Source organism: Rhipicephalus sanguineus, chromosome 4 (genome assembly GCF_013339695.2).
Source record: "Rhipicephalus sanguineus isolate Rsan-2018 chromosome 4, BIME_Rsan_1.4, whole genome shotgun sequence".
Classification (NCBI taxonomy): Eukaryota; Metazoa; Arthropoda; class Arachnida; order Ixodida; family Ixodidae; genus Rhipicephalus; species Rhipicephalus sanguineus.
Window position 1 is genome coordinate 61949181 of NC_051179.1, and position 25269 is coordinate 61974449.

General features: G+C 44.9%; 2 protein-coding genes across 2 annotated transcripts in view; one reads left to right on the forward strand and one right to left on the reverse strand.

Annotated features, from left to right (window-relative positions):
- The window catches only part of LOC119390079 (rap1 GTPase-activating protein 1), a 376410-nt gene that overhangs the window by 267093 nt on the left and 84048 nt on the right, over positions 1-25269 (reverse strand). The window lies entirely within an intron of this gene.
- On the forward strand, positions 7504-10306 carry LOC119391241 (uncharacterized). The gene is made up of 7 exons (XM_049415211.1): positions 7504-7610; positions 7740-8112; positions 8188-8352; positions 8444-8630; positions 8729-8995; positions 9637-9790; positions 10071-10306. The coding sequence occupies exons 1-7, from the start codon at positions 7504-7506 to the stop codon at positions 10264-10266; spliced, it is 1449 nt and encodes a 482-aa protein (XP_049271168.1). The 3' UTR covers positions 10267-10306.

Sequence of the window (25269 nt, forward strand, 5' to 3'; positions counted from 1 at the left end):
TGTTGCACAGCCCTTCAATGTTTCCTGTTAGGCTTTAGTACTATTTTCTCTGTTACTGAGTTGCTACTCCTGGACACGTAAGCGGGAAAATGGTTATTATTTCACTTGTTACCTGGATCATGAAAATTTACCTATGCATTACGGGGCACTATATCTTAGTGCAGCTATCGCCAAAGGCGAGCTCATTGTCTATCTGTGCACTCTCGCCGCATCCATATCACCTAGAATTTTTAAAAAGCAGTAATATTAAGCTACGAGATACAACGTACACTGTCACTTAACAGCTGGGTGTGTTCAGATAAGGACAGACCAAGGGGGGTCCCGACTATTTTTTGTTTTGCACGAAATTTTTATATGAGCTGGGCAAATGTCTCTATAGAAAGGAATGAACCTTCATTTTGCGGAAATTATCACGGATTTCTAGGGAAAAATTCGCGTTTCACAACAGGTGGAAAAAGGCAATTCTGCAACTTTCAGATTTCACAACTTTGGAGGCCTATCACTAAAAACTTAACGCATTGTGGACATCAGCGTTAATTTTTCGTAAATCTTCAGCAATAGTACTACCGGCCTACGGAAATTTAAATTTGTGTAACTGACAGTACATTTTTGAAAAATTGCCAAACTTTGATTTCTGAGCGGCTGCCTCTGGCTCACCCCAAATTCAAGGGTCTTTTTTCGCAGTTTTCGCTAAAGCGCTGAAGCTGAAAATATTTCTCGCAAGTCTACGAAAAGTTTTTCGCTAATTAAGCAAAACGTTATGCGACTACACTGCATATTTATTTCGTTATAAAATCCCAAAAATGCCATAATTCCAAAACTAGCGAAAATTGCAACATTTTAGGGTCGTTTTAAAAAAAATAATCATCACCGATTTTTATGAAAATGATGGACTATACCCGGCCATGACTGCTAAATATTGTTCTGCAAAAATATGTTGCAATATTTTGTTTTAAGTGAGAAAATTGAGCTTATTTTAATACCCATGTATGGTCTTAACATCAATGTGTGGCGTTCTTATAATAAAATAAATTTAATAGACATATTTAGTTCGTAGCTCGCTTTTCTGGTTTTAATTGACCCAGCTTGTGTCTTTTTGACCGTTTTGAGTCACAGAAAAGCTGAGCTTGAATTTTCAGAGCTCCTCTGTCGGTGTCCCTACCAGTACATTGAGGCAGCCGGCGCCCGAGAGCGCGTACAAATGAAAGCTCGTGGTGTAGAGTGCAAATCTTTCTGCACGTCAACCATTTTAGTTCACATCATACCACGTGCCTAACACAAAAGAGATTTAACTAGTATTTCCCTAACAGTACGGGAAAATGTTATTGTTGCGTTAGTGTGCCTAGACCCAATTGCTCGCTGCTGGGTGGTAGAGAAAGGGGGCCCGAAATGTGAGGTTCGCGTTTGTTTCTTTAAGGAAAATGATTATAACTTGCCCTAAGACTACTTGAGGGCCATATTTCGATGAAAATCCTGCAAAAATATCTTCCTATACTTTATTAATAATAAAAGCCTTCGTGTTACCATCTTCAACTGCGTACCTACCCTGATTTTCTTCCATCAACCAACGAAATTTATGGACTAGAGTTGGTTACAATAATGTACAGGTGGCTCGAGCATTACCATTGTATGGGAATATTAAGACCGTTGCGGTCTTAATATTTAGACGAATTTATCATTCGCAGAAACGGGTTGAGATGGTGGGAATGAGGGAGTTATGAATCTACAAGAAGCACGTTCATGTGGCGCATTAAATAGTTTATTCACGTCACCTAGAATGAGTAATATCCATTCGGGCAATCAAATTTTGCACACTGCAGATTCACAACTCCTTCCACTCTGTGTCTGCGCATCGCGCTACAGGAAATTCCCTTGGTCCGATTTCATGTGTTTGCACATGTGGGTTGCCTGAATACCTTGAACCCGTCTGGCATGTTTCCATTCCTCCTTCTTCAGTTCTCTGAAGGCTTCCACTTCATTCTTCTCCATATGCAGTAAGAAAACCTTTTTAAGTTTACAGGCTACAATAGTAACAAAGTCACTTGCGCACTGAATGACCTCGGTGGCGGGTGAACGCAGGTTATGTAGTGTGGCTTGGTGTTTCACAAGGCCACCGACGCCGTCGCTGGCATTATTGCCGTGCCCCGTTGCCGAAAAAACACACTTGGTTGTCTGAAGCTCACTGCATTGCAATTCGTGCAGTTGGAAGCGGTTCTTAAAATGGGCAGCTGCTCCATCACTCACAAGTGTTAGTTTCGTGTAAATTGGAGCATAATCTTCATTGTGATCCTTGATTTTTCTCAGGGCCTAGCAAGCATGTGCAGAGTCGTGGCAAACGACATCGCTAATTATTGCGTAGTTCCATGTCGACTTTCTTGTCAATACAACGCAAGTAAAGATGCTAACTTGCGTACTTTGCCAATGGTAAGGTTGTACTTCATCTGGGAGTACGATGGACCAACTTTCGGCAAAGTCAAAGTGGAAAACAATGGAACCCTTTTCACAACACTGTTTTTCCTCGTGTATCATTTGCTTGCGTGCGCGTGAGGTAGTTATGAGGGATCAATTTATGGTCACATTTTGAAATTCCTTTAGGAATGCTGGAGGCATCATGGTCTTCTTTATTAGTTCACCTGATTCCCAATTAAGTAGCAAATACAATTTCTTCGTCCGGTGCTATGCCAAGAGTTCCCAGGCTGAGACCATTCTTCACAGGACATTGTTCGCACTCGCCTAAGAAGCATTTGGTGCTAGGCTGCGTGCACACACAGAGCGCCTGCACATCATCAGTCGACATCAAAGACACCGACGCATTTTTGATCCCAATAAGGCATAGTTCGAAATTTGCACAATATGCCCATACACACCCCTCCCGATGCGGTGAGCATTTGACCCATTCTGGGCGCAAAGATATGAATTTTGTCAGACCAACCACTGACAGCGGATTAGCAAGTTTGTAGACTGAGTATGTTTCTCGTAGCGACCGCGTCATGAAACGCTTCGAAATGAATTCGGCTTTTCCATCGAAGCGCACGCGCACCACATCTTTCTTGTTTGGACTCTGTCTTGAACAGTCCAGCTCATCTTTTGTGTAGTATTCAAGAATTTTGTTGGTGTCTGCTTCACTGAATTTTTCTCTGCAGTACGGCTCCAAAAGGCTCCACACACCTTATTCTGCAGCTATCTTCCTGGCCTTTAGAATCGCGTGCTTCGTTGCCTCTGGAATGAAGCGTTGCACCTCTTTTGTTGTTAGGCTCAGATGTATCAAGGATAGCAGACGGCAGCGCTCTCGAAAAGATGTGCACTTGATGTACGCTGTGTGTAGGTTTTTCTTCCAGCTGGCACAGGCGCAGCAACTGAATTGTGATGGAATGTCTTTAATACCGTATGCTGTGCGAATTCCGCATCGAATGTTTCTTACAGCAGCTCTAGTAATTTCATTTGCCTTGCGCTTTGCGTACGAGAGTCCCTTCCCTTTCTTTACACTCCGAGGAGGCTTTAGTGGCGACACTCCTGATGGGGCACCAAGGGACACTGAAGCAGTTTTGAATTCGCGATTTTGTTGCAAATTCGGTATCTATGACCTCTTACAACATGCCTGCAAAGGTTTTTTTCGCGATGTTCGATTAAATGACGGCGCTATAGGGAACCCAAGCTAAAGTTTGCGGCGCGACGACAGCGCCGCGCCAGCCGCGCTGCGGCTCTGTCGGACAACACTGAACCGTCGCGCGGCCGACTCAGCCCCTTTCACAGTAGCGGTAGCGCACGTGCGCTCGCGTTCTTCTCTCGGTGCGGGTAACTGCGGGGCCGTCAGCTCGGCACGTTGAACCGAGAGGCTTGCTGTGCGAAGCTGCGCATTTCCAGGATGGCAGAAGCGACCCCGCGGAAGCGCAAGCGTGGTCCGAAGTATTGCGGTTTAGTGGCCAGCCACAACAGTGCAGACAAGGCACACGATTCACGTGTTAAACTGTATCGGTTCCCGGGCGTGTCGCACGAGAAATAAAGGCGGCAAGCGTGGATAGCTGACAGCGCTGTCTCGCCTTCTATTTTGGCTGTCTGAGTTCATCGCTTTCGTTTGTTCCGACTACCTGAATCGGTAAGTAACAGGGCGCATGCACGCAGTGACTACAGTAATGATTACTCGCTGTCTTCTCGCATTGTTAAAGTCCAGTTACGGTTGTAGGTGAAGCAACTTTGTGTTTTGATTCCCCGTGCTCGTGAGACCTACCCGTCGTTGTTGAACGTTGACATTCGCGTTATACCGTTAGCGTTGCGCGGTTGGTTGAATTCAACTGAACTCCGCACATTGTCAGAAGTTCGGCGCCTGCATTTCACGCGTCGGGAAGGCTGCTTTATCACGCCGGAACGGACGTCTGTGCATTTTCAGCAAGCTTTGACATCGTTCTGCAGGTTTGCTTTGTTTTTGTCACTTTATTGGGGTGATATATATTTAAGCCGCTAAATATAACTGGCACTTCATACATGCTTTGCAATTGCAACCTTGAATTAACCACCTTCTGACTTTGTGCGATTTTCTAGCCGCGTTCACGCAACAGGGCTTATACGCCTGTCAAGTCGGTATCATAAAAAGAGACTGCAAGCATGACGCGAGAGCCGAAAAAACGAGGCGAGCAGTTCATCTTGCTTCACAGTGGTTGAAGCTCAGCTAGCTGCCTCGCGTCTTAATCGGCGGGTGATTCTCCAGCGGCATGGAGGACTTGACTCTAACCTTCTCAGAAAGCAGTGCCATGGCCGTATAATCTTTTTTTCGCACGCCGCAAACGTTTGTTCACGAAAGTACACGGCTGCTACTGTAAGCATGCCATATCAAAACAACAATCATATGATTCGTAGTCCACGCCACAGAACATCGATAGCTTGTACGGCTTCATTTCGGAGTGCATGTGGACCATTATTCATCTTCAACGTGACAGAGTGAGACTTACCTCGAGGTATACGTCCTACACGGCGTAATCGCGACTTGGGAAATGCATTTCGCTTTGAGTCGAGCGTGGTTGTCGTCGATCGTCTGCTCTTCACCGTTAACGTGATTGACGAGCTTTCCTCATTTTATCAAGTTCGCTTTGCGGAAGTGCCAGTCAAGCTTGAAGATCCTTTTGAAGCCGCACTGCACGCGGTACATCGTGAGACGCCGCAAGTGCACCGCGAGAGCTCTGCACGTGCACGGAAGCGAGCGGCAACGCGGTGGCGAGAAGGGAAAGCGCTCGCTGATCACGCCCCAGTTTCCCTTTTTCTGCCAGAGATGGCGCTGCCTGTCAAGAGCAGCAGCGCCGCTAAGCGTTGCTTGGGAAGCCTATAAGCGAGCAAACTTTGGCCGAGGGAACGCCCTCCGGCGCGCGCTGAGCGCAGGGGCGGAGAGTCACGTGGGGTGGTGACGTCGGCATCGGGATCGCGGCGAGCCGCCGGCGCCGCCGGTGGCCTCCGGTGCCTGTTTCCTTCGGTTTGTGCCTTCTTTCTGCTGCGATCTGCTGCCTAGCGAAGCATCAGTTGTGCCATTTCGTAGGGATTTCTTGCCATTGCAGCGTTCTGTTCTTTCGATTGGAGATTTTCGCGTTCCGGCATTCACTAGTTGTGTTTGTGCGGGGTTGAAGCGGACTCGCGATGCCGAATTACTGCGTGGCATATGGCTGCCGCAGCACTTACGGTCGCGATGAGGTCGCTTTTCATAAGTTTCCTCGGGATCAGAAGATGGCTGCAAAATGGGTCTCTGCAGTTAAAAGAAAACACTTTAAACCTACGAGATCAAGTGTGCTGTGCTCCAAACACTTCCGTGACAGCGACTACGTACGAAGCCCGTCTCTGATGCAGTCGTTGGGATTGACGATCAAGTGTGTGCGACTGAACAGCGACGCGGTTCCTGCTGTGTTTCCGCACCGGAGGGGGCCGTCGCCGCCACCACGACTTGCCTTCGCGAAAAGAAGAAAAACTGAGGTAAGGCTGTGAAACTACTTATGTGCCATAGCAGCGCGGAGTTTGTTGGTGAGCCCGCGCTTGCCGCAACCGTGCTCAGGTCGCAGTGCTGCCTCGCTTCTGCGGCGGCGACGCTCACATTGCATCTCTAGGGAACGCGCGGATCGCGAGCCGTCGCGCAGATGCCGTCCTTCGGAGTTTTGCTCTATCTGGGACCCAGTGGGCGGCTATCTCCCTGTAGCAGCGGCAGCTCGCGATCGCGCCTTAAAAATACGTGTCTTGATCGCCAACGAAAGTGACCGTGTCACACGGGCGCTTTCGTTAGATTCCGAGAGGGATGATATTTATCGATCAAAATCAAGAATCATTGCTGCTATGCTATACGACAATCACTCATACGATGATGCAGACGACAACATATAATCGCTACCGTGTCATTCGATCACTGCCGAATGCCATCAGATCAAGCAAAATCGTAGTCCAAGGTTTCCGTGTAGCAGCGCTTGACCTAAATAAAGGCTTTCTCGATTTCGATCATTGCCTGTGTGACATGTTTGATAACAGAAAATACTTCCGAATGCGGATATTTTATGACAGATGTCAGGAAACGTACCGCTGGCACCTCAAGTGTTCATGTCCCTAGCTTTCTTATTAGGATCTCGGCCTGTACAACATTGTTTTGCTGCTCACAATCTACACGGCTGAATGAGGCTCGTCATTGCAGTAGTGCTGAGATTTTTTTATGCTGACGGGCTACATATAAGTATATTGAAATTAAGGTGATGGTATTTTTATCACACTGCACAGAAAAAAAAGAAATGCGGGACTGCAAATTAGTATCACAGACGATTATTTCACGAATGTTCAGGCATGTCTTGCTCTGTATGTATCTGTTCTTATGTGAAAGCCTTCTCAAGTCTAGCTTTGGCATACTGAGCACCAGAATGAACACGTATTGCGTTCTTAAAGATTCTTGCAGAATTGCTGGGCAGTGAAAATGAAGAAATGGAAATGCCAGGCCCCAGTTCAAGTCAGAACGCTTCACCTGATAATTCAGCAGGTACGTACCAGCCAACTGTTCCATACAAAATTATATGGGCTGAGTCGTTCTGCATATGTTTCAAAATATCTTTTCTACTCACTGTTTCAGTGGACGCAACACTTCATGGTTGCCCAGATGATCATCCACAGGAGATACAAGGAGTGAGCACTTTCAATCCCCAAACTTCTGACCAGTGCGTACAAACAACTGTGCAGCGAACAACACGCAACAAGGGTGTGCAGGCAGATATAAAGAAAAGCACAGCTTCACACTGCACCCAAGCAAAGCCTCAAACCATTTCAATAGGTACGTTCCTGTGAATCGAATTGGCTGTGCTTGTAATACAATGCATTTTGCACTTGAAGGTCACAGGTCTAGAATATTTCGATTTCTGCGCATGATTGTAGCTCTACACTTTGCTCACATGCTTCATAGTTCATAGTGGATCAGTGGGGTTGCATATTTTGTTTGATTTCTCAGGTATACAGGTTGGTGGACCAGTCATGACAGATGCAAGTACACAGGTCAGTATGAGCATACAGGAAGAGGAGTGTGAGGACATAATTCCAGATGACCTCTTTTGTAACGACCCAGATGATGACCCTGATTACAACCCTTTGGATGACCTTGATGAACTGTACGTTCTGCAAAGCTATGTTACGTAGTTTTGCATACTAGAATTACATAAAGAAGGATGCATGGCTTTGCCAGGACATATGTGGCTGTATTTGGAAAGTAATCAAAATATGTTCCATTTTTTTCTCAGGCCAGAAGAACTACACGAAACGCAAACATCTGGCCAAGAAGGAAGAACTTTCTTCGTTCAAGAAAAGTGTCTGCGTGACCTTCTGATTGTGTGCAGCATCTGCCTTGCTCCTCGTGCAGTGACCTTCACATGTGAGGGAACGTTGGTGGAGGCTAACGGCCAGGGCCGGTCAGGCCATGCATTCTGCTGGCGCAACCAAGATGTGGAAAAACAGCAGCCAGTGCTCAACTTGCAACTTTGTGCAGCAGTGCTGTTTTCGGGAAACAACCCGACAGTTTCAATCAGAATGCTTTCGATGATGGGAGTACAAGTTGTGAGTGAGCGGACGTTTTTCTCCATCCAGCGCGTACACCTGTGGCCCGCCATTGGCAAAGTAAGCAAGGCAGTTGAGGATTTTTTTTTTTTTGTTGTTTTTAGAAGAGGCACTCATTGCGCTGAAATTTTTCAGGTATATCAAGATGAGCAGGAGCTTTTGCTTTTAGATGCTCAGAAGAGAAAAGTGAAGCTTGCTGGGGATGGGCGAGCAGACTCGCCCGGTTATAGCGCGAAGTTTGGCACGTATTCATTGCTAGATGTGGAGAGCAACAAGATACAGCACTTTGAGGTCGTGCAGGTGTGTTATGACTTTACTATGACATTTTAACAAGTTCATGTTGTTTATTTTCTGAAGTGTTTATCACAAAAAGTGCGTATTGAATTTGCAGTCCAATGAGGTTGGCGGCAGCTGTCGCATGGAGCTGGCTGGGCTACAGCGTGCCCTTGATTTCTTGGACCACAAGAATGTTGAAGTGTCCGTTCTTGTCAAGGACCGCCATGCCCAAGTGAAGTGTTTTATTCAGAAACACAAGGAAGAAACCGAACACGAGTATGATGTGTGGCATATGGCAAAAGGTACCCTAATGAATTCTGTAAACGATTGACGCAGGCTTACTTGCGGCGACCTAATACAAATCAATGGTCAAATTGTCTGTTTTAAATGTACATTTCAGGGGTCAACAAGAAGCTGCAGACTGCAGCAAAACAAAGCGACTGCAAGGAGCTGCTACCATGGATAAAATCTATTACGAACCATATGTACTGGGCAGCAGCTTCTAGCCATGGAAACAAGGAACTAATCGTTCCAAAGTGGAAGTCGCTTCTGAATCATGTTCAAGGCATTCATGAGCACGATGATGAGTTGTTTCCCTCGTGTCTGCATGGCGAGATTGAGCCGAGAGAATGGCTCAAAAAAGGTGAGCAATGGCAAAGCAGCAAGAGTTGGGACTTATACATTTAAACTTTAAATTTAAGAGTTTTTGTTACACAGAAACTCTGCTGATATGTTACTATTAAAAAAGTGGACCTAAATAAGCAGACTGACATAACTTTTGAGATTGTAAGTTTTAGAGAACTTTTTATTCTTATAATAGACTGCTGCTAGAAGGTGGTCTGACGCAGAGAAACAAGGGGAACTTTAATTGGAATGCCAGTAGCTTGATTTTCAATGCGTCCAGCTAACAAGACGATACGCTTGTTTAACCTGCCCCATGATTACATGTAATTATTGAAATGACTGAACAAAAGCAAAATTACATATTAGAGCATTGTAAAGAAATGTCGTCCCTCCATTGATGCTTTATGGCAAAATAGCTGTTTTGATGAGAGAAGTGGGGGCTTTAAGTGTAAGGTGATGCTGAAGGTCGAAGCATAGTAAAGCACCATAGCCACATGGTGTGATGTTCAAGAGTCAGTCCTAGGAAAATTCTGTTAGGTTTTTGGTGTGTTCATTTAATTTAGTTTTTTCTGGAGAAAAATGTCACAGCACCAGTTTACCACATTTATCACCATATTCAATTTTGCTATCCCATTGACAAAACCGGGCTTTTGAACAATTTTGTCAGACTCTAGGGCACTGCAGAATTTGAAGAGGTGGCCACTGCGAGAACCCTGCTGAAAGACATGCCACGGCTTTCCACCAGATACCAGACATATGGACTTGAGGCATTTCACAGCCTGCTGCTTCATTTTGCACCCAAGCTGTACCACTACCCATACGCTGGAACGAAGGCAAGGTATGAAGACGATGTTCCCCTAGCAGAGCAGTTCACCATTTATTTGTTGTTTTCCTGACACTCTTCTTGTATTGAGAAGAGGCCAACTGCTTCAAACTTTTTGTGATTTGTCTTGTTACAGCTATTCTAAATGTACGTAATTTATTGTTACATTTATATTAGCTATGCCAACTTTGATTAACTGCAAATTGCACCTGGTCAAGGTCAGTTTTTGTAACTACAGAAATCAGATGCTGCTTTTTCTTGTGTGTTCATTCAGTTAAATGTAACTTTTTTTCAGGACACAACTTGCTGTGCTGCACTATAATGAGAATAGTGAGCGTGATCAAGCCTGCACAAAGGATGGCACTCCACGATGGCGCATAAAGTACCCGAAAGCAGCTGGGGGTGAGCCTGTGGCCTGTCCCATAATGGAGGCAGCCAAACATGGTAAGTTTTCGTACTGTAATTTATTTTGCAGAAATGAAGGTGCTTGAATAATTATTTGCAGGCTACGTCCAAAAGCTCCTGCAGGCAGTAACCGCAGCAGCTATCAATGCACCTCCTGGAAAAAGGGAAAAGGCCACTCCTGAGACTCGATTACCACTCAGCAGCTCATTTAGTATTGTAAATAAGGACACAGAGGTAGCTAAGCGAATGAGTCACTTCAATTAGCAGCGATGTAACCATGGCAAATAAGTATTTAATTGTTGTCTTGAGGCTTTAATCACAATGCATGCTTTTATTATCTACCATTATTTCTCACAGGTGTTTGTCAGACCTCCTGGGTCATAAGATCACGTAAAGTAGGAAAATTCTCATTTAAAGGAGTACTGACACGAATTTTAAATATTTTTGGGTTGTTGCTCTAAATGAAAACACAGGTGTGGAGAACCCTAGAAAGAGTGTCGTTGTGCCTGGGAATCTTATATTTGCTTGGTGGATCACATGCTGCAGTAAGGGTAGATTTACTCGTGTTGTTCAAATCTTGTGATTAGTGCACATTACGGGATGTTATTCATGGGGCTAAAAGCGTGCATGCAGCTTCTTGACACAGTTGTTTCACTCTTGCCGCAATTTTATATTTGCTTGGTGCATCACATGCTGCAGTAAGGCTGGATTTACTCGTGTTGTTCAAATCTTGTGATTAGTGCACATTATGGGATGTTATTCATGGGGGTAGAAACATGCATGCAGCTTCTTTCATGTGTGTTCTGTTTATTTGCTTTTTTGTTCAATGTGTATAAATAAATTTGCTGTAGGAAGGAGGCCCAACACTGGGAAGAAAAGGGGGAAATTGCCACATTAAGTCGTGATTGCTTACTATGTGACAAATACCACAAAACACTGCTTGAGTTCATGAAGAACAGCACAGGAGTTACACCGCATATATTCCAAACACTGTCTTTCAGCAGCTGTAAAGGTGACACTATTGGTTATTATGAGTTCATAGCAATATGTTGGGTACTCGAGCAAAACTCTGAGCATGTCATAAATTGTATCCAGTTTTATGCATGCCGTCAGATTTTTTGTATGTTACAAATCATATTTCTTGGTTGTTTTTTAAATAATTATCATGCACATGCTCAAAGTTGCATGTGGTTGCTTGTCTGTTACAGATTGTATTTTCTTTAAAATTAAGACAGACCACAACACTGACAATAAAGTGAATGGAAATTTCTTCTAATTGCCATGTGTATCTGATTTGTTATAGTGCCCAGCTGGAGATGAGCAATAATAAATGATTGGCACATCTCACGTGGTGTTTTTCATTTCCATCAAACATGACAGTGAAAAGTGCCTGCTGTAGCAGTAGTACATCTCGAGCTGTACATGTTTTTAGGAGCAGCCGTGGAAGCCCTCAGCTCCACCAACCATAGGAGTGCTTGAATCCAGTGTATGTGCCTTCAGGGTCTGGATATTTTTTTCTAACTGCATTCAGCACACAACTGGGCAGTATTACTCTATTTTTTGGCCAGTTCTTTTCCATGTGAGGTAGACAAATTGCTTGTATCCTGCATGTCTTAATTTTCTGAAAAAGTGAAGGGCACTGTAAACACAAAGTTCCAAATCAAAGCCTATAGCTACTAGCTTCTCACCTGTTTTTAACAGACATCTGACTTGACGAGTCAACTGGCGTGCCATTCTGTTGTAAGGCCACTTCCAAAACGTCCTTGTTTAAGCACACACTTTTAAATTTTTTTGTCGTTGTGATGCACCGGGGATGTTTCTGCCGGTCGCGGATCTGCCGAATCTCGAGGCAGCAGCAGCAGTCGTCCTCGTTCTTCATTGGCACGCAGCGCGTGCATGAGCACCTATGGCGAAAACGTGTACACAGATATGGGTAACTAGCGTGTAAGGTGCTTCAGTGTAAAACGCTTTGATATTGCTTACGACCAGATCTGCATATCTTGTACTCTACACGACAGTCGCATATTCACGACGCAGCTAATATACCGCTTGCATTTTAACACCATCACTGTAGTACTGGCCAGAATTTCGAAAAAGCGACGATATTTTAAACAGAGCAGCATTATATGAGCCAAACCGTCCATGCGCAAGCTTGCAGCGCAGTTCGGAACACGTCAACACTGCGCGGCAAAGAGCGGCACTCGTGCCGCTTTTTTTTTTTTTTTTTCTCGCGATAGCACACTGACTCATCGCATGCTTCTTGCCCGCTGCGAAGCGTGATACTGATTGCATCAATAACGCTGCACTATGAGCAGTGAAATTCACGAACTAATGTTTCTGCACGATGCGCGCGCTAGCGTGGACCGTGCCAATACGTAGCTAACAGGTAGTGCCAAGGCTGCTGTTCCTTATCGGATTGAATATCCGCGGCTGAACGTATGATTTGTATCAGTTTACGACAGTGAAATTGAGCACTGGTCCATGTTTCCGACGCGGGTGAAGGTGGCCGGTTGGGACACACTTTCTTTTGCCGGATCATCGGTGCTGGCAGCGTCTTCGGTCGTCGCTCTAACTGTGGCGACCGGCTCGAACATGTAAGGATGTACAGCGAACTCGTTGCGACTTTCAGAGTTCGCCATAACAGCAGCTACCAGACTTCAACCGTTAGAAACACCGACAACACCGCATCGCCCGACAGCGCGCGCCGTGAGCTGCCCTCATGGTCCCTATCGTGGTGTCACGGAGCTTCGGCCAATCACAGGCGGCGGCGAGACCCGCGATGCCGGCGGAGGCGCCTCTTGCTCGTTTTCGGCAAAATAAAGTGTTTTGCGTTGGTTTATGCAAATTTTCGACTTGATTTCCGAGTTCGCCGAACAAAGTTACTTATTATGACACCATAACCTCGTTTATTTTAAAAAGTGCTTCAGTGTCCCTTTAATGCTTTCCATAACTTCCTCTGTAGTCTGGAAACACTCATTGGACTGACTGGATTCCTCTTCCATATGCTCAATGTCTTCCTTAAAGTTCCTAAAGCAATTCTGGCACACAAAGTGCGATTCATGCACTCTGAGCGCTGTGTCAGCTTCCAACACTTTCTTTAGATTGTCAATTCCCAAGTCTTTGACACTGCGGAAATTCCTTTGAACCTGATCTTCCGCTTGTGTCTCTTTAAGTAGTCGGCGCAGCAATTTCGTTCAGGAAACTTCGCCATCAGAACTGTGCCAGTGAGGTCTCTCGGTGACACAGTAGGTTACAGTGAGTATAAGGTACAATCACTTTGGGGTGAAGGTAGCGTCCAAGGAAGTTCTTAGTGCAATAACGAAAGTTCAGTAGCCGGATCGCAGCTGATGTCTTGACACCAGGGTTTACGTGAAGAGAGCCGCTTGCAGTGGGCTTCTTACATACCCCGCAATCTCTATCTTATCTGCTTACGAAATAACTTATTATTAATAATAGAGGACGACACGAGAGTAACTACAATGTGATGAAAAAACTGTATCATTGACACACGTAGAAAACAACACGACTCTTTGTTCGAGTTCACTATCCACTCTGACATATGGTCTACACCCAAAAAACTGCTTTTCAAGGGTGAGGGGAACGCTCTCTCCTGTCTGGGTCCGACCGTTGCAGGCGCACCGCGGTGCGTCTCGCATTTCACGACGGTCATGTGTTCTCCGTCACAGGTTCTCGGAGTGCTTGGCTGTTATACGTACTTTTGTACGTACTTTTATACGTACTTTCGTACTTTTGTGGCTGTTATACGTACTCAAAACAGTCAAAAAGACACAAGCTGGGTCCATCGTCATTATTAAAACCAAAAAAGCGAGCTACGAACTAAATATGTCTATTAAATTTATTTTATCATTAGAGCGCCACACATTGATGTTAAGACCATACATGGGTATTAAAATAAGCTCAATTTTCTCACTTAAAACAAAATAATGCAACATATTTTTGCAGCACAATATTTATCAGTCATGGCCGGGTATAGTCCATCATTTTCATAAAAATCGGTGATGATTATTTTTTTTTAAACGACTCTAAAATGTTGCAATTTTCGCTAGTTTTGGAATTATGGCATTTTGGGGATTTTATAACGAAATAAATATGCAGTGTAGTCGCATAACGTTTTGCTTAATTAGCGAAAAACCTTTCGTAGACTTGCGAGAAATATTTTCAGCTTCAGCGCTTTAGCGAAAACTGCGAAAAAAAGACCCTTGAATTTGGGGTCAGCCAGAGGCAGCCGCTCAAAAACCAAAGTTTGGCAATTTTTCAAAAATGTACTGTCAGTCACACAAATTTAAATTTCCGTAGGCCGATAGTACTATTACTGAAGATTTACCAAAAATTAACACTGATGTCAACAATGCGTTAAGTTTTTAGTGATAGGCCTCCAAAGTTGTGAAATCTGAAAGCTGCAGAATTGCCTTTTTCCACCTGTTGTGAAACGCGAATTTTTTCCTAGAAATCCGTGATAATTTCCGCAAGACGAAGGTTCATTCCTTTCTATAGAGACATTTGCCCAGCTCATATAAAAATTTCGTGCAAAACAAAAAATAGTCGGGACCCCCCTTGGTCTATCCTTATCTGAACACACCCAGCTTTTCATGTCTTGCCTTTTTTAAATGTGCTATAATTAGACTATATCTCGCGCATTTATATTGTCCTTGACTTCGTTTCAAGCTATAAATGCCGCTCATCTAGCACATTTCCACAGTGCAGCTCAACAATACATTCTTGTCTAGAAAATGTCTGCGGGCTAGCTCAGCTAGACAAAGCGCCAGTGGTCAGGCACGTAGCCAGGATTTTTTTTCGGGGGGGGGGGGGGGGGCCCAAGGCCTAGTTGTTCGAAAGAAAGTATTTCCATGGCAAAAATAAAACAAAAGTTGCCCGGGAATATAGAAGGCCGGACGAATTTCGGGGGGGGGGGGGGCCGGGCCCCCCTCCTTGCCTACGTGCCTGCCAGTGGTATAGCTTAAAGTGACGCAGAGGAATTCAAACTGCTCGACTTATGGTGCGATAATCAGGGAACAATATATATATATATACGACTGCCACGCAGGGGCGGATCCAGGCGCTTGCTTTGGGGGGGGGGGGGCGGTTGGTTGTTGGGGGGGGGGGCGAGGGGGGAGGGGGGCGTTGCCCAACTTTAAAACTTCACGTCAGTAACCAAATGCTCATTATTTTTGTTCTCAGTTGCATTGCTCAGTGCCATTTCATTATCTAAAATAATATCTCGTAGAAAACCACGTGCAGTTTTGAAAACAATTTATTGACATGGTGGGCATGGTCAAATCTTGTAATATCACAAAAACCTAAAAGTTTACGCAGGAATCTGAGTAATATCGGCGACAAATATGAACACAAGAGAGAATGCAAATCACGCAAGCAGCATTAACCAGCATAGAGCGGCGATTTGTACGTTTACACGAAGTCTCACCGAGCTTTGTACATAGGGAAGTAGAGCGACACTCATCATTCATGAGTCATACACAAGAAGTACAATGAGGTATCTAGAGTGATACAAAACAACTACAATAATGTTTACTAAAAGTAAACATAACTGCATTATACAGGGTTGATGGCAACTTTGAAGAAAACAATTCAAGGGTTTTTAAGGACTTTCAAGCACCTAACGAAGAATTTTCAAGGACTTCAAGCAACATTGTTGAGATCGTAGAAAAAGGAAACACCAGCTTTTACAGCATGAAGCACATCCTTCATTGCACACAAGCCAAAGTAGGAACATTTTCACAATTAATAGCTAACTAAAGGAATTCTCACCGTTCCTTTTTCGCTCATATTTTTACACTGTTTTCCACGGGTTTCAGTGTTCTTCTGCTAAGTTGCTTAAACTGATTCACCTCACAATATGGATGTATTGCGTGAGCGCGTGTGCACATGACACATACACAAAATGTGCATTGCCAGCCTTAAAATTTTTTCAACTTATATGTATATAAGACATAATCGCCGCTAATATAACACAAAAACGCAGGAAAAAACACAAACATGACAACATGGGCAGCACTTGCAACTTATTTTGTGACATTTTAGGGGCAATTATGTCACATATAGCAAGTACCAACTAGGCGATGAACACGTTCACCTGTTGAGCATATATGCCCACACACACACACACATATGCAAAGGGGTCGGGCTCCCTTCACTCTCTACTGCCACAAAATAAAATCCTCGTCAACCCTCTGATCAAAAGTAGGCTCGTGCAAACATAACTTTCTAGGCTCAAAGTGAATGGCAATTAGTGTCGAATAATTTTGTAGTGATTTTATATAGTAGCGGGATTTGAATTGTAGTAGGATGCAAACTATATGTGGAAAAATAATTTAAGTTTTAAAATTTCTCATACGTAAGCAATATAAGACGATAATAAAAGGAATGACTGAAGTGCAGAAGTGTGGCTTCGCGCTGGGACGGATTTCCCCTGACAAGGTGGTTTTTCGGCACAGCAGTCCCGTGTTGCAGTGAAACCATCTTTAAAGCGGGTTACATGTGTTAGAATATGTCTGTTCGTTCTTTTTAAATACTTTCAAATTCTAAATTAATGTCATAGCGAAGTGGAACCGTGTAATATGAGCTCGATTATTGGCACAGAACTATCCAAAATGCAATTGCTAAAAATTGGCTCAACAAAAGTGTATTGACAAAATTCAAGGACATTTAGGGACCTACAAGAATTTAAGAGTTTTCAAGGCCTTAAAAGTGCTATTTCAGAATTCCAGGGTTTTCAAGGACAGCTACGACCCCTGTAGCATAAGAAAAGGCGGCAATCTTAACCAACAAAACAAAAGTCGGAAAGAAACATGTGCAGCAGAAAAACGATATTTACACACGAATGAATGTGTATATTCGTGATAAAAAGGTTCACAGGTTTGTTAGAAAAGCATGCGGGGTTGGCATCTTCGGCAATTAAGCTTGTAAAGACTCAAACTATGGAGGCTGGTTAAATCACAAGCTCTAACCTCCGCTGTCCGCTACATTTGGTTGCGAACCGCTCAATCACTTTACTCGTGTCAATGGTAATGTCCCTATGAGCATGTAATAATGCCAGCCCAGTCAAACGCTCTTCACCCATTTGAGAGCGCATCCACGTCTTCAGACGTCGTAAAGCAGAAAAAGACCTTTCGGCACTGGCCACACTTACGGGTAGAGTGGCCAGTATCTGAAGAAATGTGTGAATTAAAGGAAAGATTTCCCTGTCGCACGTGTCCAGTGCTCCCGCAGCGGTAGTGGGAACTTCCCTTCCGTCTTCGGCCTCGCGCATCCATTTCTGTCGCCATAAACCTAGCTCAGCTTCAGCCATCTTTGCTGTCGTTGACACATTTGTGCCCATGAAAGCGGAATAGCGCCGAGAAATGTTTGCGAGATACTTTTTGTCGTCCTCTTTTGTGGCGTGACTTTGGGACGGCACAAAAAGAAAAAGTTCGTAGGCACTTTCCGCCTCAACAGTGAATCGCGATTTTAAGTCAGTCAACACATTGTCCAGTAATGGAGCGTAGACTGCCGTCCTATAGTAGCTCTCTACATCAGGCATAGGGGCGTTGCATCTGTACCAGGGGCGTAGCCAAGGGGGGGGTTGGGGGGGTTCAAACCCCCCCCCCGAAATTTTTCAATTTTGCTTGCGTATATAGGCACGCACACATACAAACACACGCACGAACATACATAAAGTATGGTTGAACCCCCCCCGAAAAAAATTTCTGACTACGCCCCTGATCTGTACGTCTGTCTTTTAGTAATGCGTGGCGACCGAATCTGTTTCCAGTTCATCTGCCAGGACGACGGCGTCCTTGTAGAGTTGCGAAAATGTTTCGGCAGAGTCCACTCTTCGCTTATCAAGAACAGCCATGGTGTCCACCAATGCGTTCTTGGCCGTTCGGACGTCAATACACTGTCTCTGGAAGAGACGACTGAGCGGAAGCGTATGGGCCAGCATGTCGGCCAATTAACCAGGAATTCTTTTATGGTGGCAAGGAGCGTTTTAGCTTTCGCCGAACTGTGCATTTCAGTCCAAGTGGAGATGCTCTCCAAAGCCTTGGCCACGCTCCCAAGCGAATCACGAAATCTCATAACGCCGTCGTGCCTCTCAATCCATCTCGTTTCGCAAAGACCTTTCAGTTGACCACCAAGGATGGTTTTCAAAACAATATTTCGTTTCGGTGACGCTGTAAAAAAAGAAATCACCTCTTTCATAACACCAACAGCATTTCTAATGGACTGTAGCCTTGATGATTTTGACAGCGACAAGTTTAGTGCGTGGTTGAAGCAAGGACAGTGCACAGCATTGGGTGCCGAGCGTTTAATTTCAGATACAGCGCCACAAATCTGAGAGACCATGACGCTGCAGCCATCGGTACCTATACCAACGCACTTTTCGAGATCAACTCCTAATGCCTTCAGTGCCTTAATAACAGTGTTGTAGGCGTTACTGAAAAAAAGTAACTAAATACGTTACTCGTTACACTATAAAAAAAGGAACGCGTTACCGCCCTACGTTACCTACAAAAAAATGTAACGCGTTACCGTTACCGTTACCGAAAAAAAGTAACGGACGTTACCTCTGCCGTTACTCCGTAATCATAAATTTTATTCAATGTGTCTTTGCTGCAGGAACCCGCAATAAGAATTTTTTTACATCTCAAATTTACATTTCACGTAAAACTTAGAACCCAAACAACGATTATACCCAAAATGCCGCTTTAACGAGAATTATTTGCACAAATGTACCGGACTTTAGTACGTTACAGTGGCTTTAATTTGCCTGTAAAATTGCATGTGATGGCTTCTGACTCTGGCACATGGTGAAGCCATTTTCTCAATGTGACATTATACACACTATGAGATTCAATTATTAAAGCTATCCGTAAAGAAAGCATCACTGCACTTTCAATAAGTTTACAAGAATTCTGACGGCGTGCGTCTACTAGCAAAATAGATGCGCAAATTTTGTAGTAATAAAGGAATGATTTAATGGCCTAGTCACGGAAAAAAATATCTGTGAATATACATTTTTTTGTTCACTTTAACTTATATAACCTGTTAACCTGTATAGAGTGTTTAAGATCAGCCTCGTTCGCTCAGGAGTTCAATAACCAGAAACTTAACTGTAGTTGCAGATAGAAAGAAGCAATATTCATTTTCAAAACAAAGTTGATAAGCCTTATCAACGTTGTAGCGACTATTATGTAGCAACTATAAAAAAAGTCACATATTTAGACACTTTTCAAAAATAGTTTCCTTCGCTCTACAAGTTCCAAACAATGTTGCTTTACTCTTTGTTGCGCATACATGTCATACAAAAAAATGTCTTTGTAACGGTAATATTTGAGTTTTTCATCACTATGAACGTTCGAGAACGACAGGTAATAAAATCGGTCCCTCTGTATTGAATATGTTCGCCATTTTTGCTCGTAAATTATGCAGCTAATAATAAAACTAGGTTCCTCTTCAGGCTACTGGGTGGCATGTGCATAAAATACAAATACTCAATTAAATCTAACACATCCATTTTCGGATCCGTGACGACCTCTCGTGGAATCACCCGTTTGCGATAACCACCTGCCGTGTAGGTATACCTGTAACCGTGGTTAGCCGTAACCGTAGTTAGCTTAACCGCGATTAAAGCTGTTCGTGTGACAGCGGTATTCATGGGTTTTGGTTGAAACAGAGCGACGCCAACCAAGGTAGTGAGTAAGTTTTTTTTTTTCGTTACAAGAAAAAGTAAGACGTTTCGCGTCCCACTCGTTTTCTTTTTCAGGGTCTTCTTCCTGCCATGGGGTCACGCCTATTCTCCATGATGCAGAGCACCTGTAGACCGGTTGACATTACCGGCTGTCGCCTGGATGGGTGAGGATTCCACAAAAAGACGCTTATAGTAATTGGCTTCTAAGTCAACGAAGCGGGACTTGTTAAATTCGATGCGCTCGTCTTTCACCACGCTGTGCCCAGAGTTCTACTTTGTCACCCGGACTTGCGGACGTCCTATTTATGTTGCCTCTCGGGGAAGTTCTTTGTTTCCCCCGCGTACGAAGCCTCACGATCAGCACATGGTATGGAGTAAACCAACGTGTAAACTAGCCCTTGCGCTTTTTTCTTCGGGCGGCCTGTCTCTTCGGCACGAAAAGACGCAGGTGCCCGCAATCCACCTGCTACAATATACTTCCACGAAAAACATGTCCGTACAGTTTCTCATGGCGGATTCCGCGGCGTTTTTTCAGGCTTTGTGTGGCGATGGCCCAACTTTTTCCAAAGGTAGTCGGCGCGTCTTAGGAATTGGTCCCCGCATTTTCCACAAACAAAAGTGATTCTGCCCGCACTTTCTTTGTTAATGCCTGGCAGGCCGACAGCATTCCGAGGCTGCGACAAAAGAATTCGTCGTGGCGAGCTCTGGGAAAGAGGCACCTACAGGATGAAAAAGTAACGAGTAACGTGACACCTCACGTTACCGAAAAATGTTAACGTAAGTACGTTACCCGTTACAGTTCCGAAATAGTAACGAGTACGTTACTAAGTTACCGAAAAAAGTAACGCGTTACCGGTAACGCCGTTACTTGTAACGCGTTACCGACAACACTGCTTAATAACTTGTTGCCCGAGCGTTATTCCTGTCACAACGGGCTCGCTTATGCCAGAGCCAACAGCCGTGCTACCAATATCACTACGAATGTCTACGAACTGTACGAAGTATTCTCGAATGACGTTGTTGTGGACATATCGCAGAACAAGACACAATTGTGACATATGAGCAACGTCAGTAGTTTCATCAAACATAACACTGTACATGCCGGATTCTTGTACCTGTTGAATTATCATAGAAAGCACTTCTTCCGCACAGCACGTGATTAGTTCATTCTGGGTTGTCTTGCTTATATATGTTGCCCGAGATGACGCATTGGCGAGATGCCTCTCGAGTTCCTTGTCACCACTGGAGACCCGAAAGCGCAATAGTTCACGAAAGTTTCCCTCGTTAGCGACTGGTGAAGCCTCTTGTGAGTTGTCGAGAAGCGAGCCATCGTCTCTATGTCCACGAAGCGGTATGCCTTGACGCCCTAGAAATATGATGCTTTCTATGATGGGTATCAGACGGTTTCTATTCTCAGTCACTTGAAGTAGACGCTGTTTGGACACTTGGTTCGCGACATCTCTTTCCGGTGCACCAGCACAAGCAAGAAAGTTTTTGCGGCTTCCACTGCTTCCTTGTGGTATCTGGTGGCTTCATGCCGATGAAGATCGCCATCCTTGCCTAGTAGCCTCGCAAATGTCCTGAGCGGTCTCGTCACAAGTTTCTGAAGTGGAACATTTCTTTGGTAGCCTCCAACGGCGCCTGTTGCGAACAATGCGCAGTATTTGCAATATAGACCTTTCTGACTGTTCGACAGAACAAGCCACTTAAATTTAAGCAAATGTGCACTGCTCAAATATCTTTTTTCCTCTTTGCCCCCTTTCTTGTGGATGGAGTGCGGGAAGCTATAATTTTGTGGCGGCTGCCAATGGGACTCCAGCAAACACCTCTTGGAGAAGTTGTCAACTTGCTTTTCCACGAAGTTTGCAATGTCCAAAGAACCCGACACCATGGCAGTGCCTCCACTGTCGCTGGCTGTCAAGAGCGTGGCGTCCGATCTTTTGCTTTCGTGTTCGGCATTCTGCATGCAGACAACATTCGCATCAATCTCATCTACGTGCAACGAAGGAGCGGGGAATGGAGTCTCCGTACGACTGGCTTGAGAGTCTTCTTGGCGAGTCTTCTTGGCAGCTGGACGGAAGAAACTGTCGATCGTTTTAGTACTCGACCGCTTCATTCTTCACAGTAACTGTAAAAAGAAAGGAAATTCGCACTAAACGTTTTTCACTATCGAAGAAAAAGATGTAGGCAAAACAAAGCTGAATTTTTTTTTCAACATTTCTTTTGGAATGGTTTCAGAAGTGCAGATAAGAAATTGTAAAACAGTTTTCATTTTCAAACGGTACAAATGATTACACAAACGTACAAAATCGTTTGCAAGCGTGGTAGCAATACAAGAAACGAATAGAGCGTTTTAGAAAATTACGGTAATACCGTGCCATATATGGTACAGTATTACCGCACCACTCCTCCTTTCTAGCTCGTTGTGTTTTTGCAGCTCCCCGTACCAGTTACTGTGCGTCCCCCGAACAACAGGTTCCTCCTTCACCATACAAAGACTGAGAGGCAGCACTTAGGCGTGACAATTTCATAGTCATTTTTGAAGAAAAGCATTTGTAGAGCTGATGTACCCTCAGTGGAATTAGGAGCGGCAAATGCACAAGAGAGAAAGGAGGAGTGGTGCGGTAATACCGTACCGTATAGGGCACGGTATTAGCGTAACTTGCTAAAAACACTAATAGAGCGTTTTAGCAAGTTACTGAAATACGGTACGCAAATCGGTAAGGCAGTATGGTAGCGTTCCTCCTTTCCCGCTGGTTCTTTTGCCGCTCCCCGTTCCAGTGACAGTGCGTACCCCAAACGACAGGTGTCTCGTTAACAATGTGTAGGCTGACAGGCAACGATCAGGCGTGACAACCCCACAGTAATTTTTGAAAAAGCTTTTGTGGTGTTGGGGTTTATATAGGTGATTCTGTTCAGAAATAAGAAGTGGGGTTTGGTGTGCACGATAACTGTCTCTCGAATAGGACACCTCAACCAGTACACACACGGGGAAAGGGGATGAAAAGAAGACAGAGAGGAGGAAAGACACTAAAGGAGAACTTGCGGGAAGGTAGGACGTGCCTTCACTGGCAAAAGGTCGACGACCGGGAAAGGAGGAGCGGTACCGCCATACGGTAGCTCCCACGCTCAATAGAGTTACTGTATATGCTACCTTTAGGTAGCAGAGTTGCGCCAAGGTACGCCATCTTGGGCTCCGAAGTCTTGCGGGAAAGCCGCTCACCACCCGCGCAGGAGCCGCGCTCGCGCGACAGAGTAACAGCGTTGATTTTAACAGCAGATATTCATGGGGCTTTTATTGCACTCGTCACATTTTAAAACAGTGAACGCAAGCAAATATACAAAAAAGTAGCAATATTGCGTCGTGCGGGTATACAGGCGAGAATTCTCAGTCTTTTCTGCTCACTTTTTTTTTAACGCATTCACCATCCTCTAGGTGGCGCTACCGTCCCAGATTGGGCACGTAAGCGCTATTCCGCTAAGCTAAAACACGCTGTCCACAACGAACGTTCGCGGCACGGTAACGACATTCCCTTAACCCCCGCTATCACGCTAGCGCTAAACTAATAACTGTCTAATAACAACAGCGCCGATGTCAACCGACCTTGAGCCGCCGGAATCTAGAATCTACGGAGTGTCGGCGTCGCCTGGGAAGTGTTGGCTTCTCCGCAGCGCAAATGAGCCACCTATGACCACGTGACGGCGCTCGGCGAATAGCTTTGCTGGAACCATCGAAGGCAGAGCGAGCGGCGTCCGGAAAACAGTGGCGCAACTCTGCTACCTAAAGGTAGCATATACAGTAACTCTAACGCTCAAGTTTGCGCAGCGCCGTCCACCGCCCCAGCGGAGAGAAAGGAAACCTCTGGTAGCTCGGACCGGGCGCGCTTGCTTGGTTTTCCCATTGCGCGCGCGGAGAACGTGCTCCCCGGGGCTTTTATTTCGCATTTTTCACGCTATGGGTGCAGCTCCTTCGTCGTACTGGAAAGCAGGCACGCAGCCCTGCTGCATTTGTGAACTGTCACAGAAGTTTAAAAATGATGAAGAGCCAAAAACTCCCCGTCAAGTTCTACCGTTTGCAATGCAAGCAGTGCGAGGAGCAGAGGCGTCAAGAGTGGATTATGGCAGTTAGCCGCACTAAGAGAGGAGCTTTCGCAGTCTTGTCACCTTGAAGCAATTTTTTGTTCTAAACAGTATTACGAACTATTAATGGGGAGAAACGCGATGATCGTGCTCATTGAAAGGGAAGTGCGTTTGTGAACCGAAGCTACAACAAATAGACAACCGCTGTACATTTCGAGATTGCGCGCTTGTTTCCGAGTCAACCATTTGTAATGTGACAGCAGCGGAGCATGTTGGCCTTAATGCACAAGAGGTTTAATACCGCACCGTGAGTACTGCAAGTGTTTTATTCAGCTTGATTGCGGTACATTTCCTGTCGCGGCTAACTGTAAACAGAATTAAGCTGCATGTTTGCCCTGAGCGTTATATTAATTGGCCTTGCATGCAACACGCCGTGATTGCTTAGCAGGCTGAGGTGTTGCGCTGCTAAGTTCGAGGTCATGGGTTCGATTCCCGCATACGGCACCTGCATTTCGAAGGGAGCGAAATGCAGTAACACCGGCGTACTTAGATTTAAGTGCACGTTAAAGAATCCCAGGAGGCCGAAATTAATCCGAAGTCCCCACCACGGCGTGACTCATAATAATGTCATGGTTTCGAATAGTAAAATATTATAGGCTTGCATGCGCGCGAGCCGCGGGCGATATACAGCTGCCGCTTTGGAAACGAGCTGACAAAAAAACCAAGGCGGCAATTAAATTTTCGATTGATTGAATAACTTTAATGTGATTGAATGACTTTAATTTTCGATGGCTTCGCGAAATCAGACGGGCTTAGCATCGGGCACAAAGCTCGGCATTATCATAATATGCGCGATCCCAGTGGTATTGGTATAGTATGATGCTGACAAAGCGAGCTGTCGAAACAACCAAAGTGACATTCGACATCAGCGAACAAGGTGCATTATCAGGCTTCGATATTATCCAAAATGAAACAAGACTCTGCAAGAAACATGCTTGGTCGAAGTGGGTATGAAACATTTTTTGCTCGCATCATTATGCTATCCAGGGAGCTCTAAAAAAATTCAAGGCGATCCGACGTTGTTATCATCCGATGCAAACCTCGGCAAAAAGTGAAACTCCCACGAAACTGAACACTGCATGCACATTGCGATCCTGCCAGGGCAGATGTAAATTATGCTCTTCACGCTGAGCTCATAATAAATTTAAAGACACGCGACAAACTTGGCATCCAAGCAATCGAAAGTTATCAATCGAAAGCGCACGCGAAAGCGTGGTGGTTGTTTGCTGACGCCCGAGCAGAC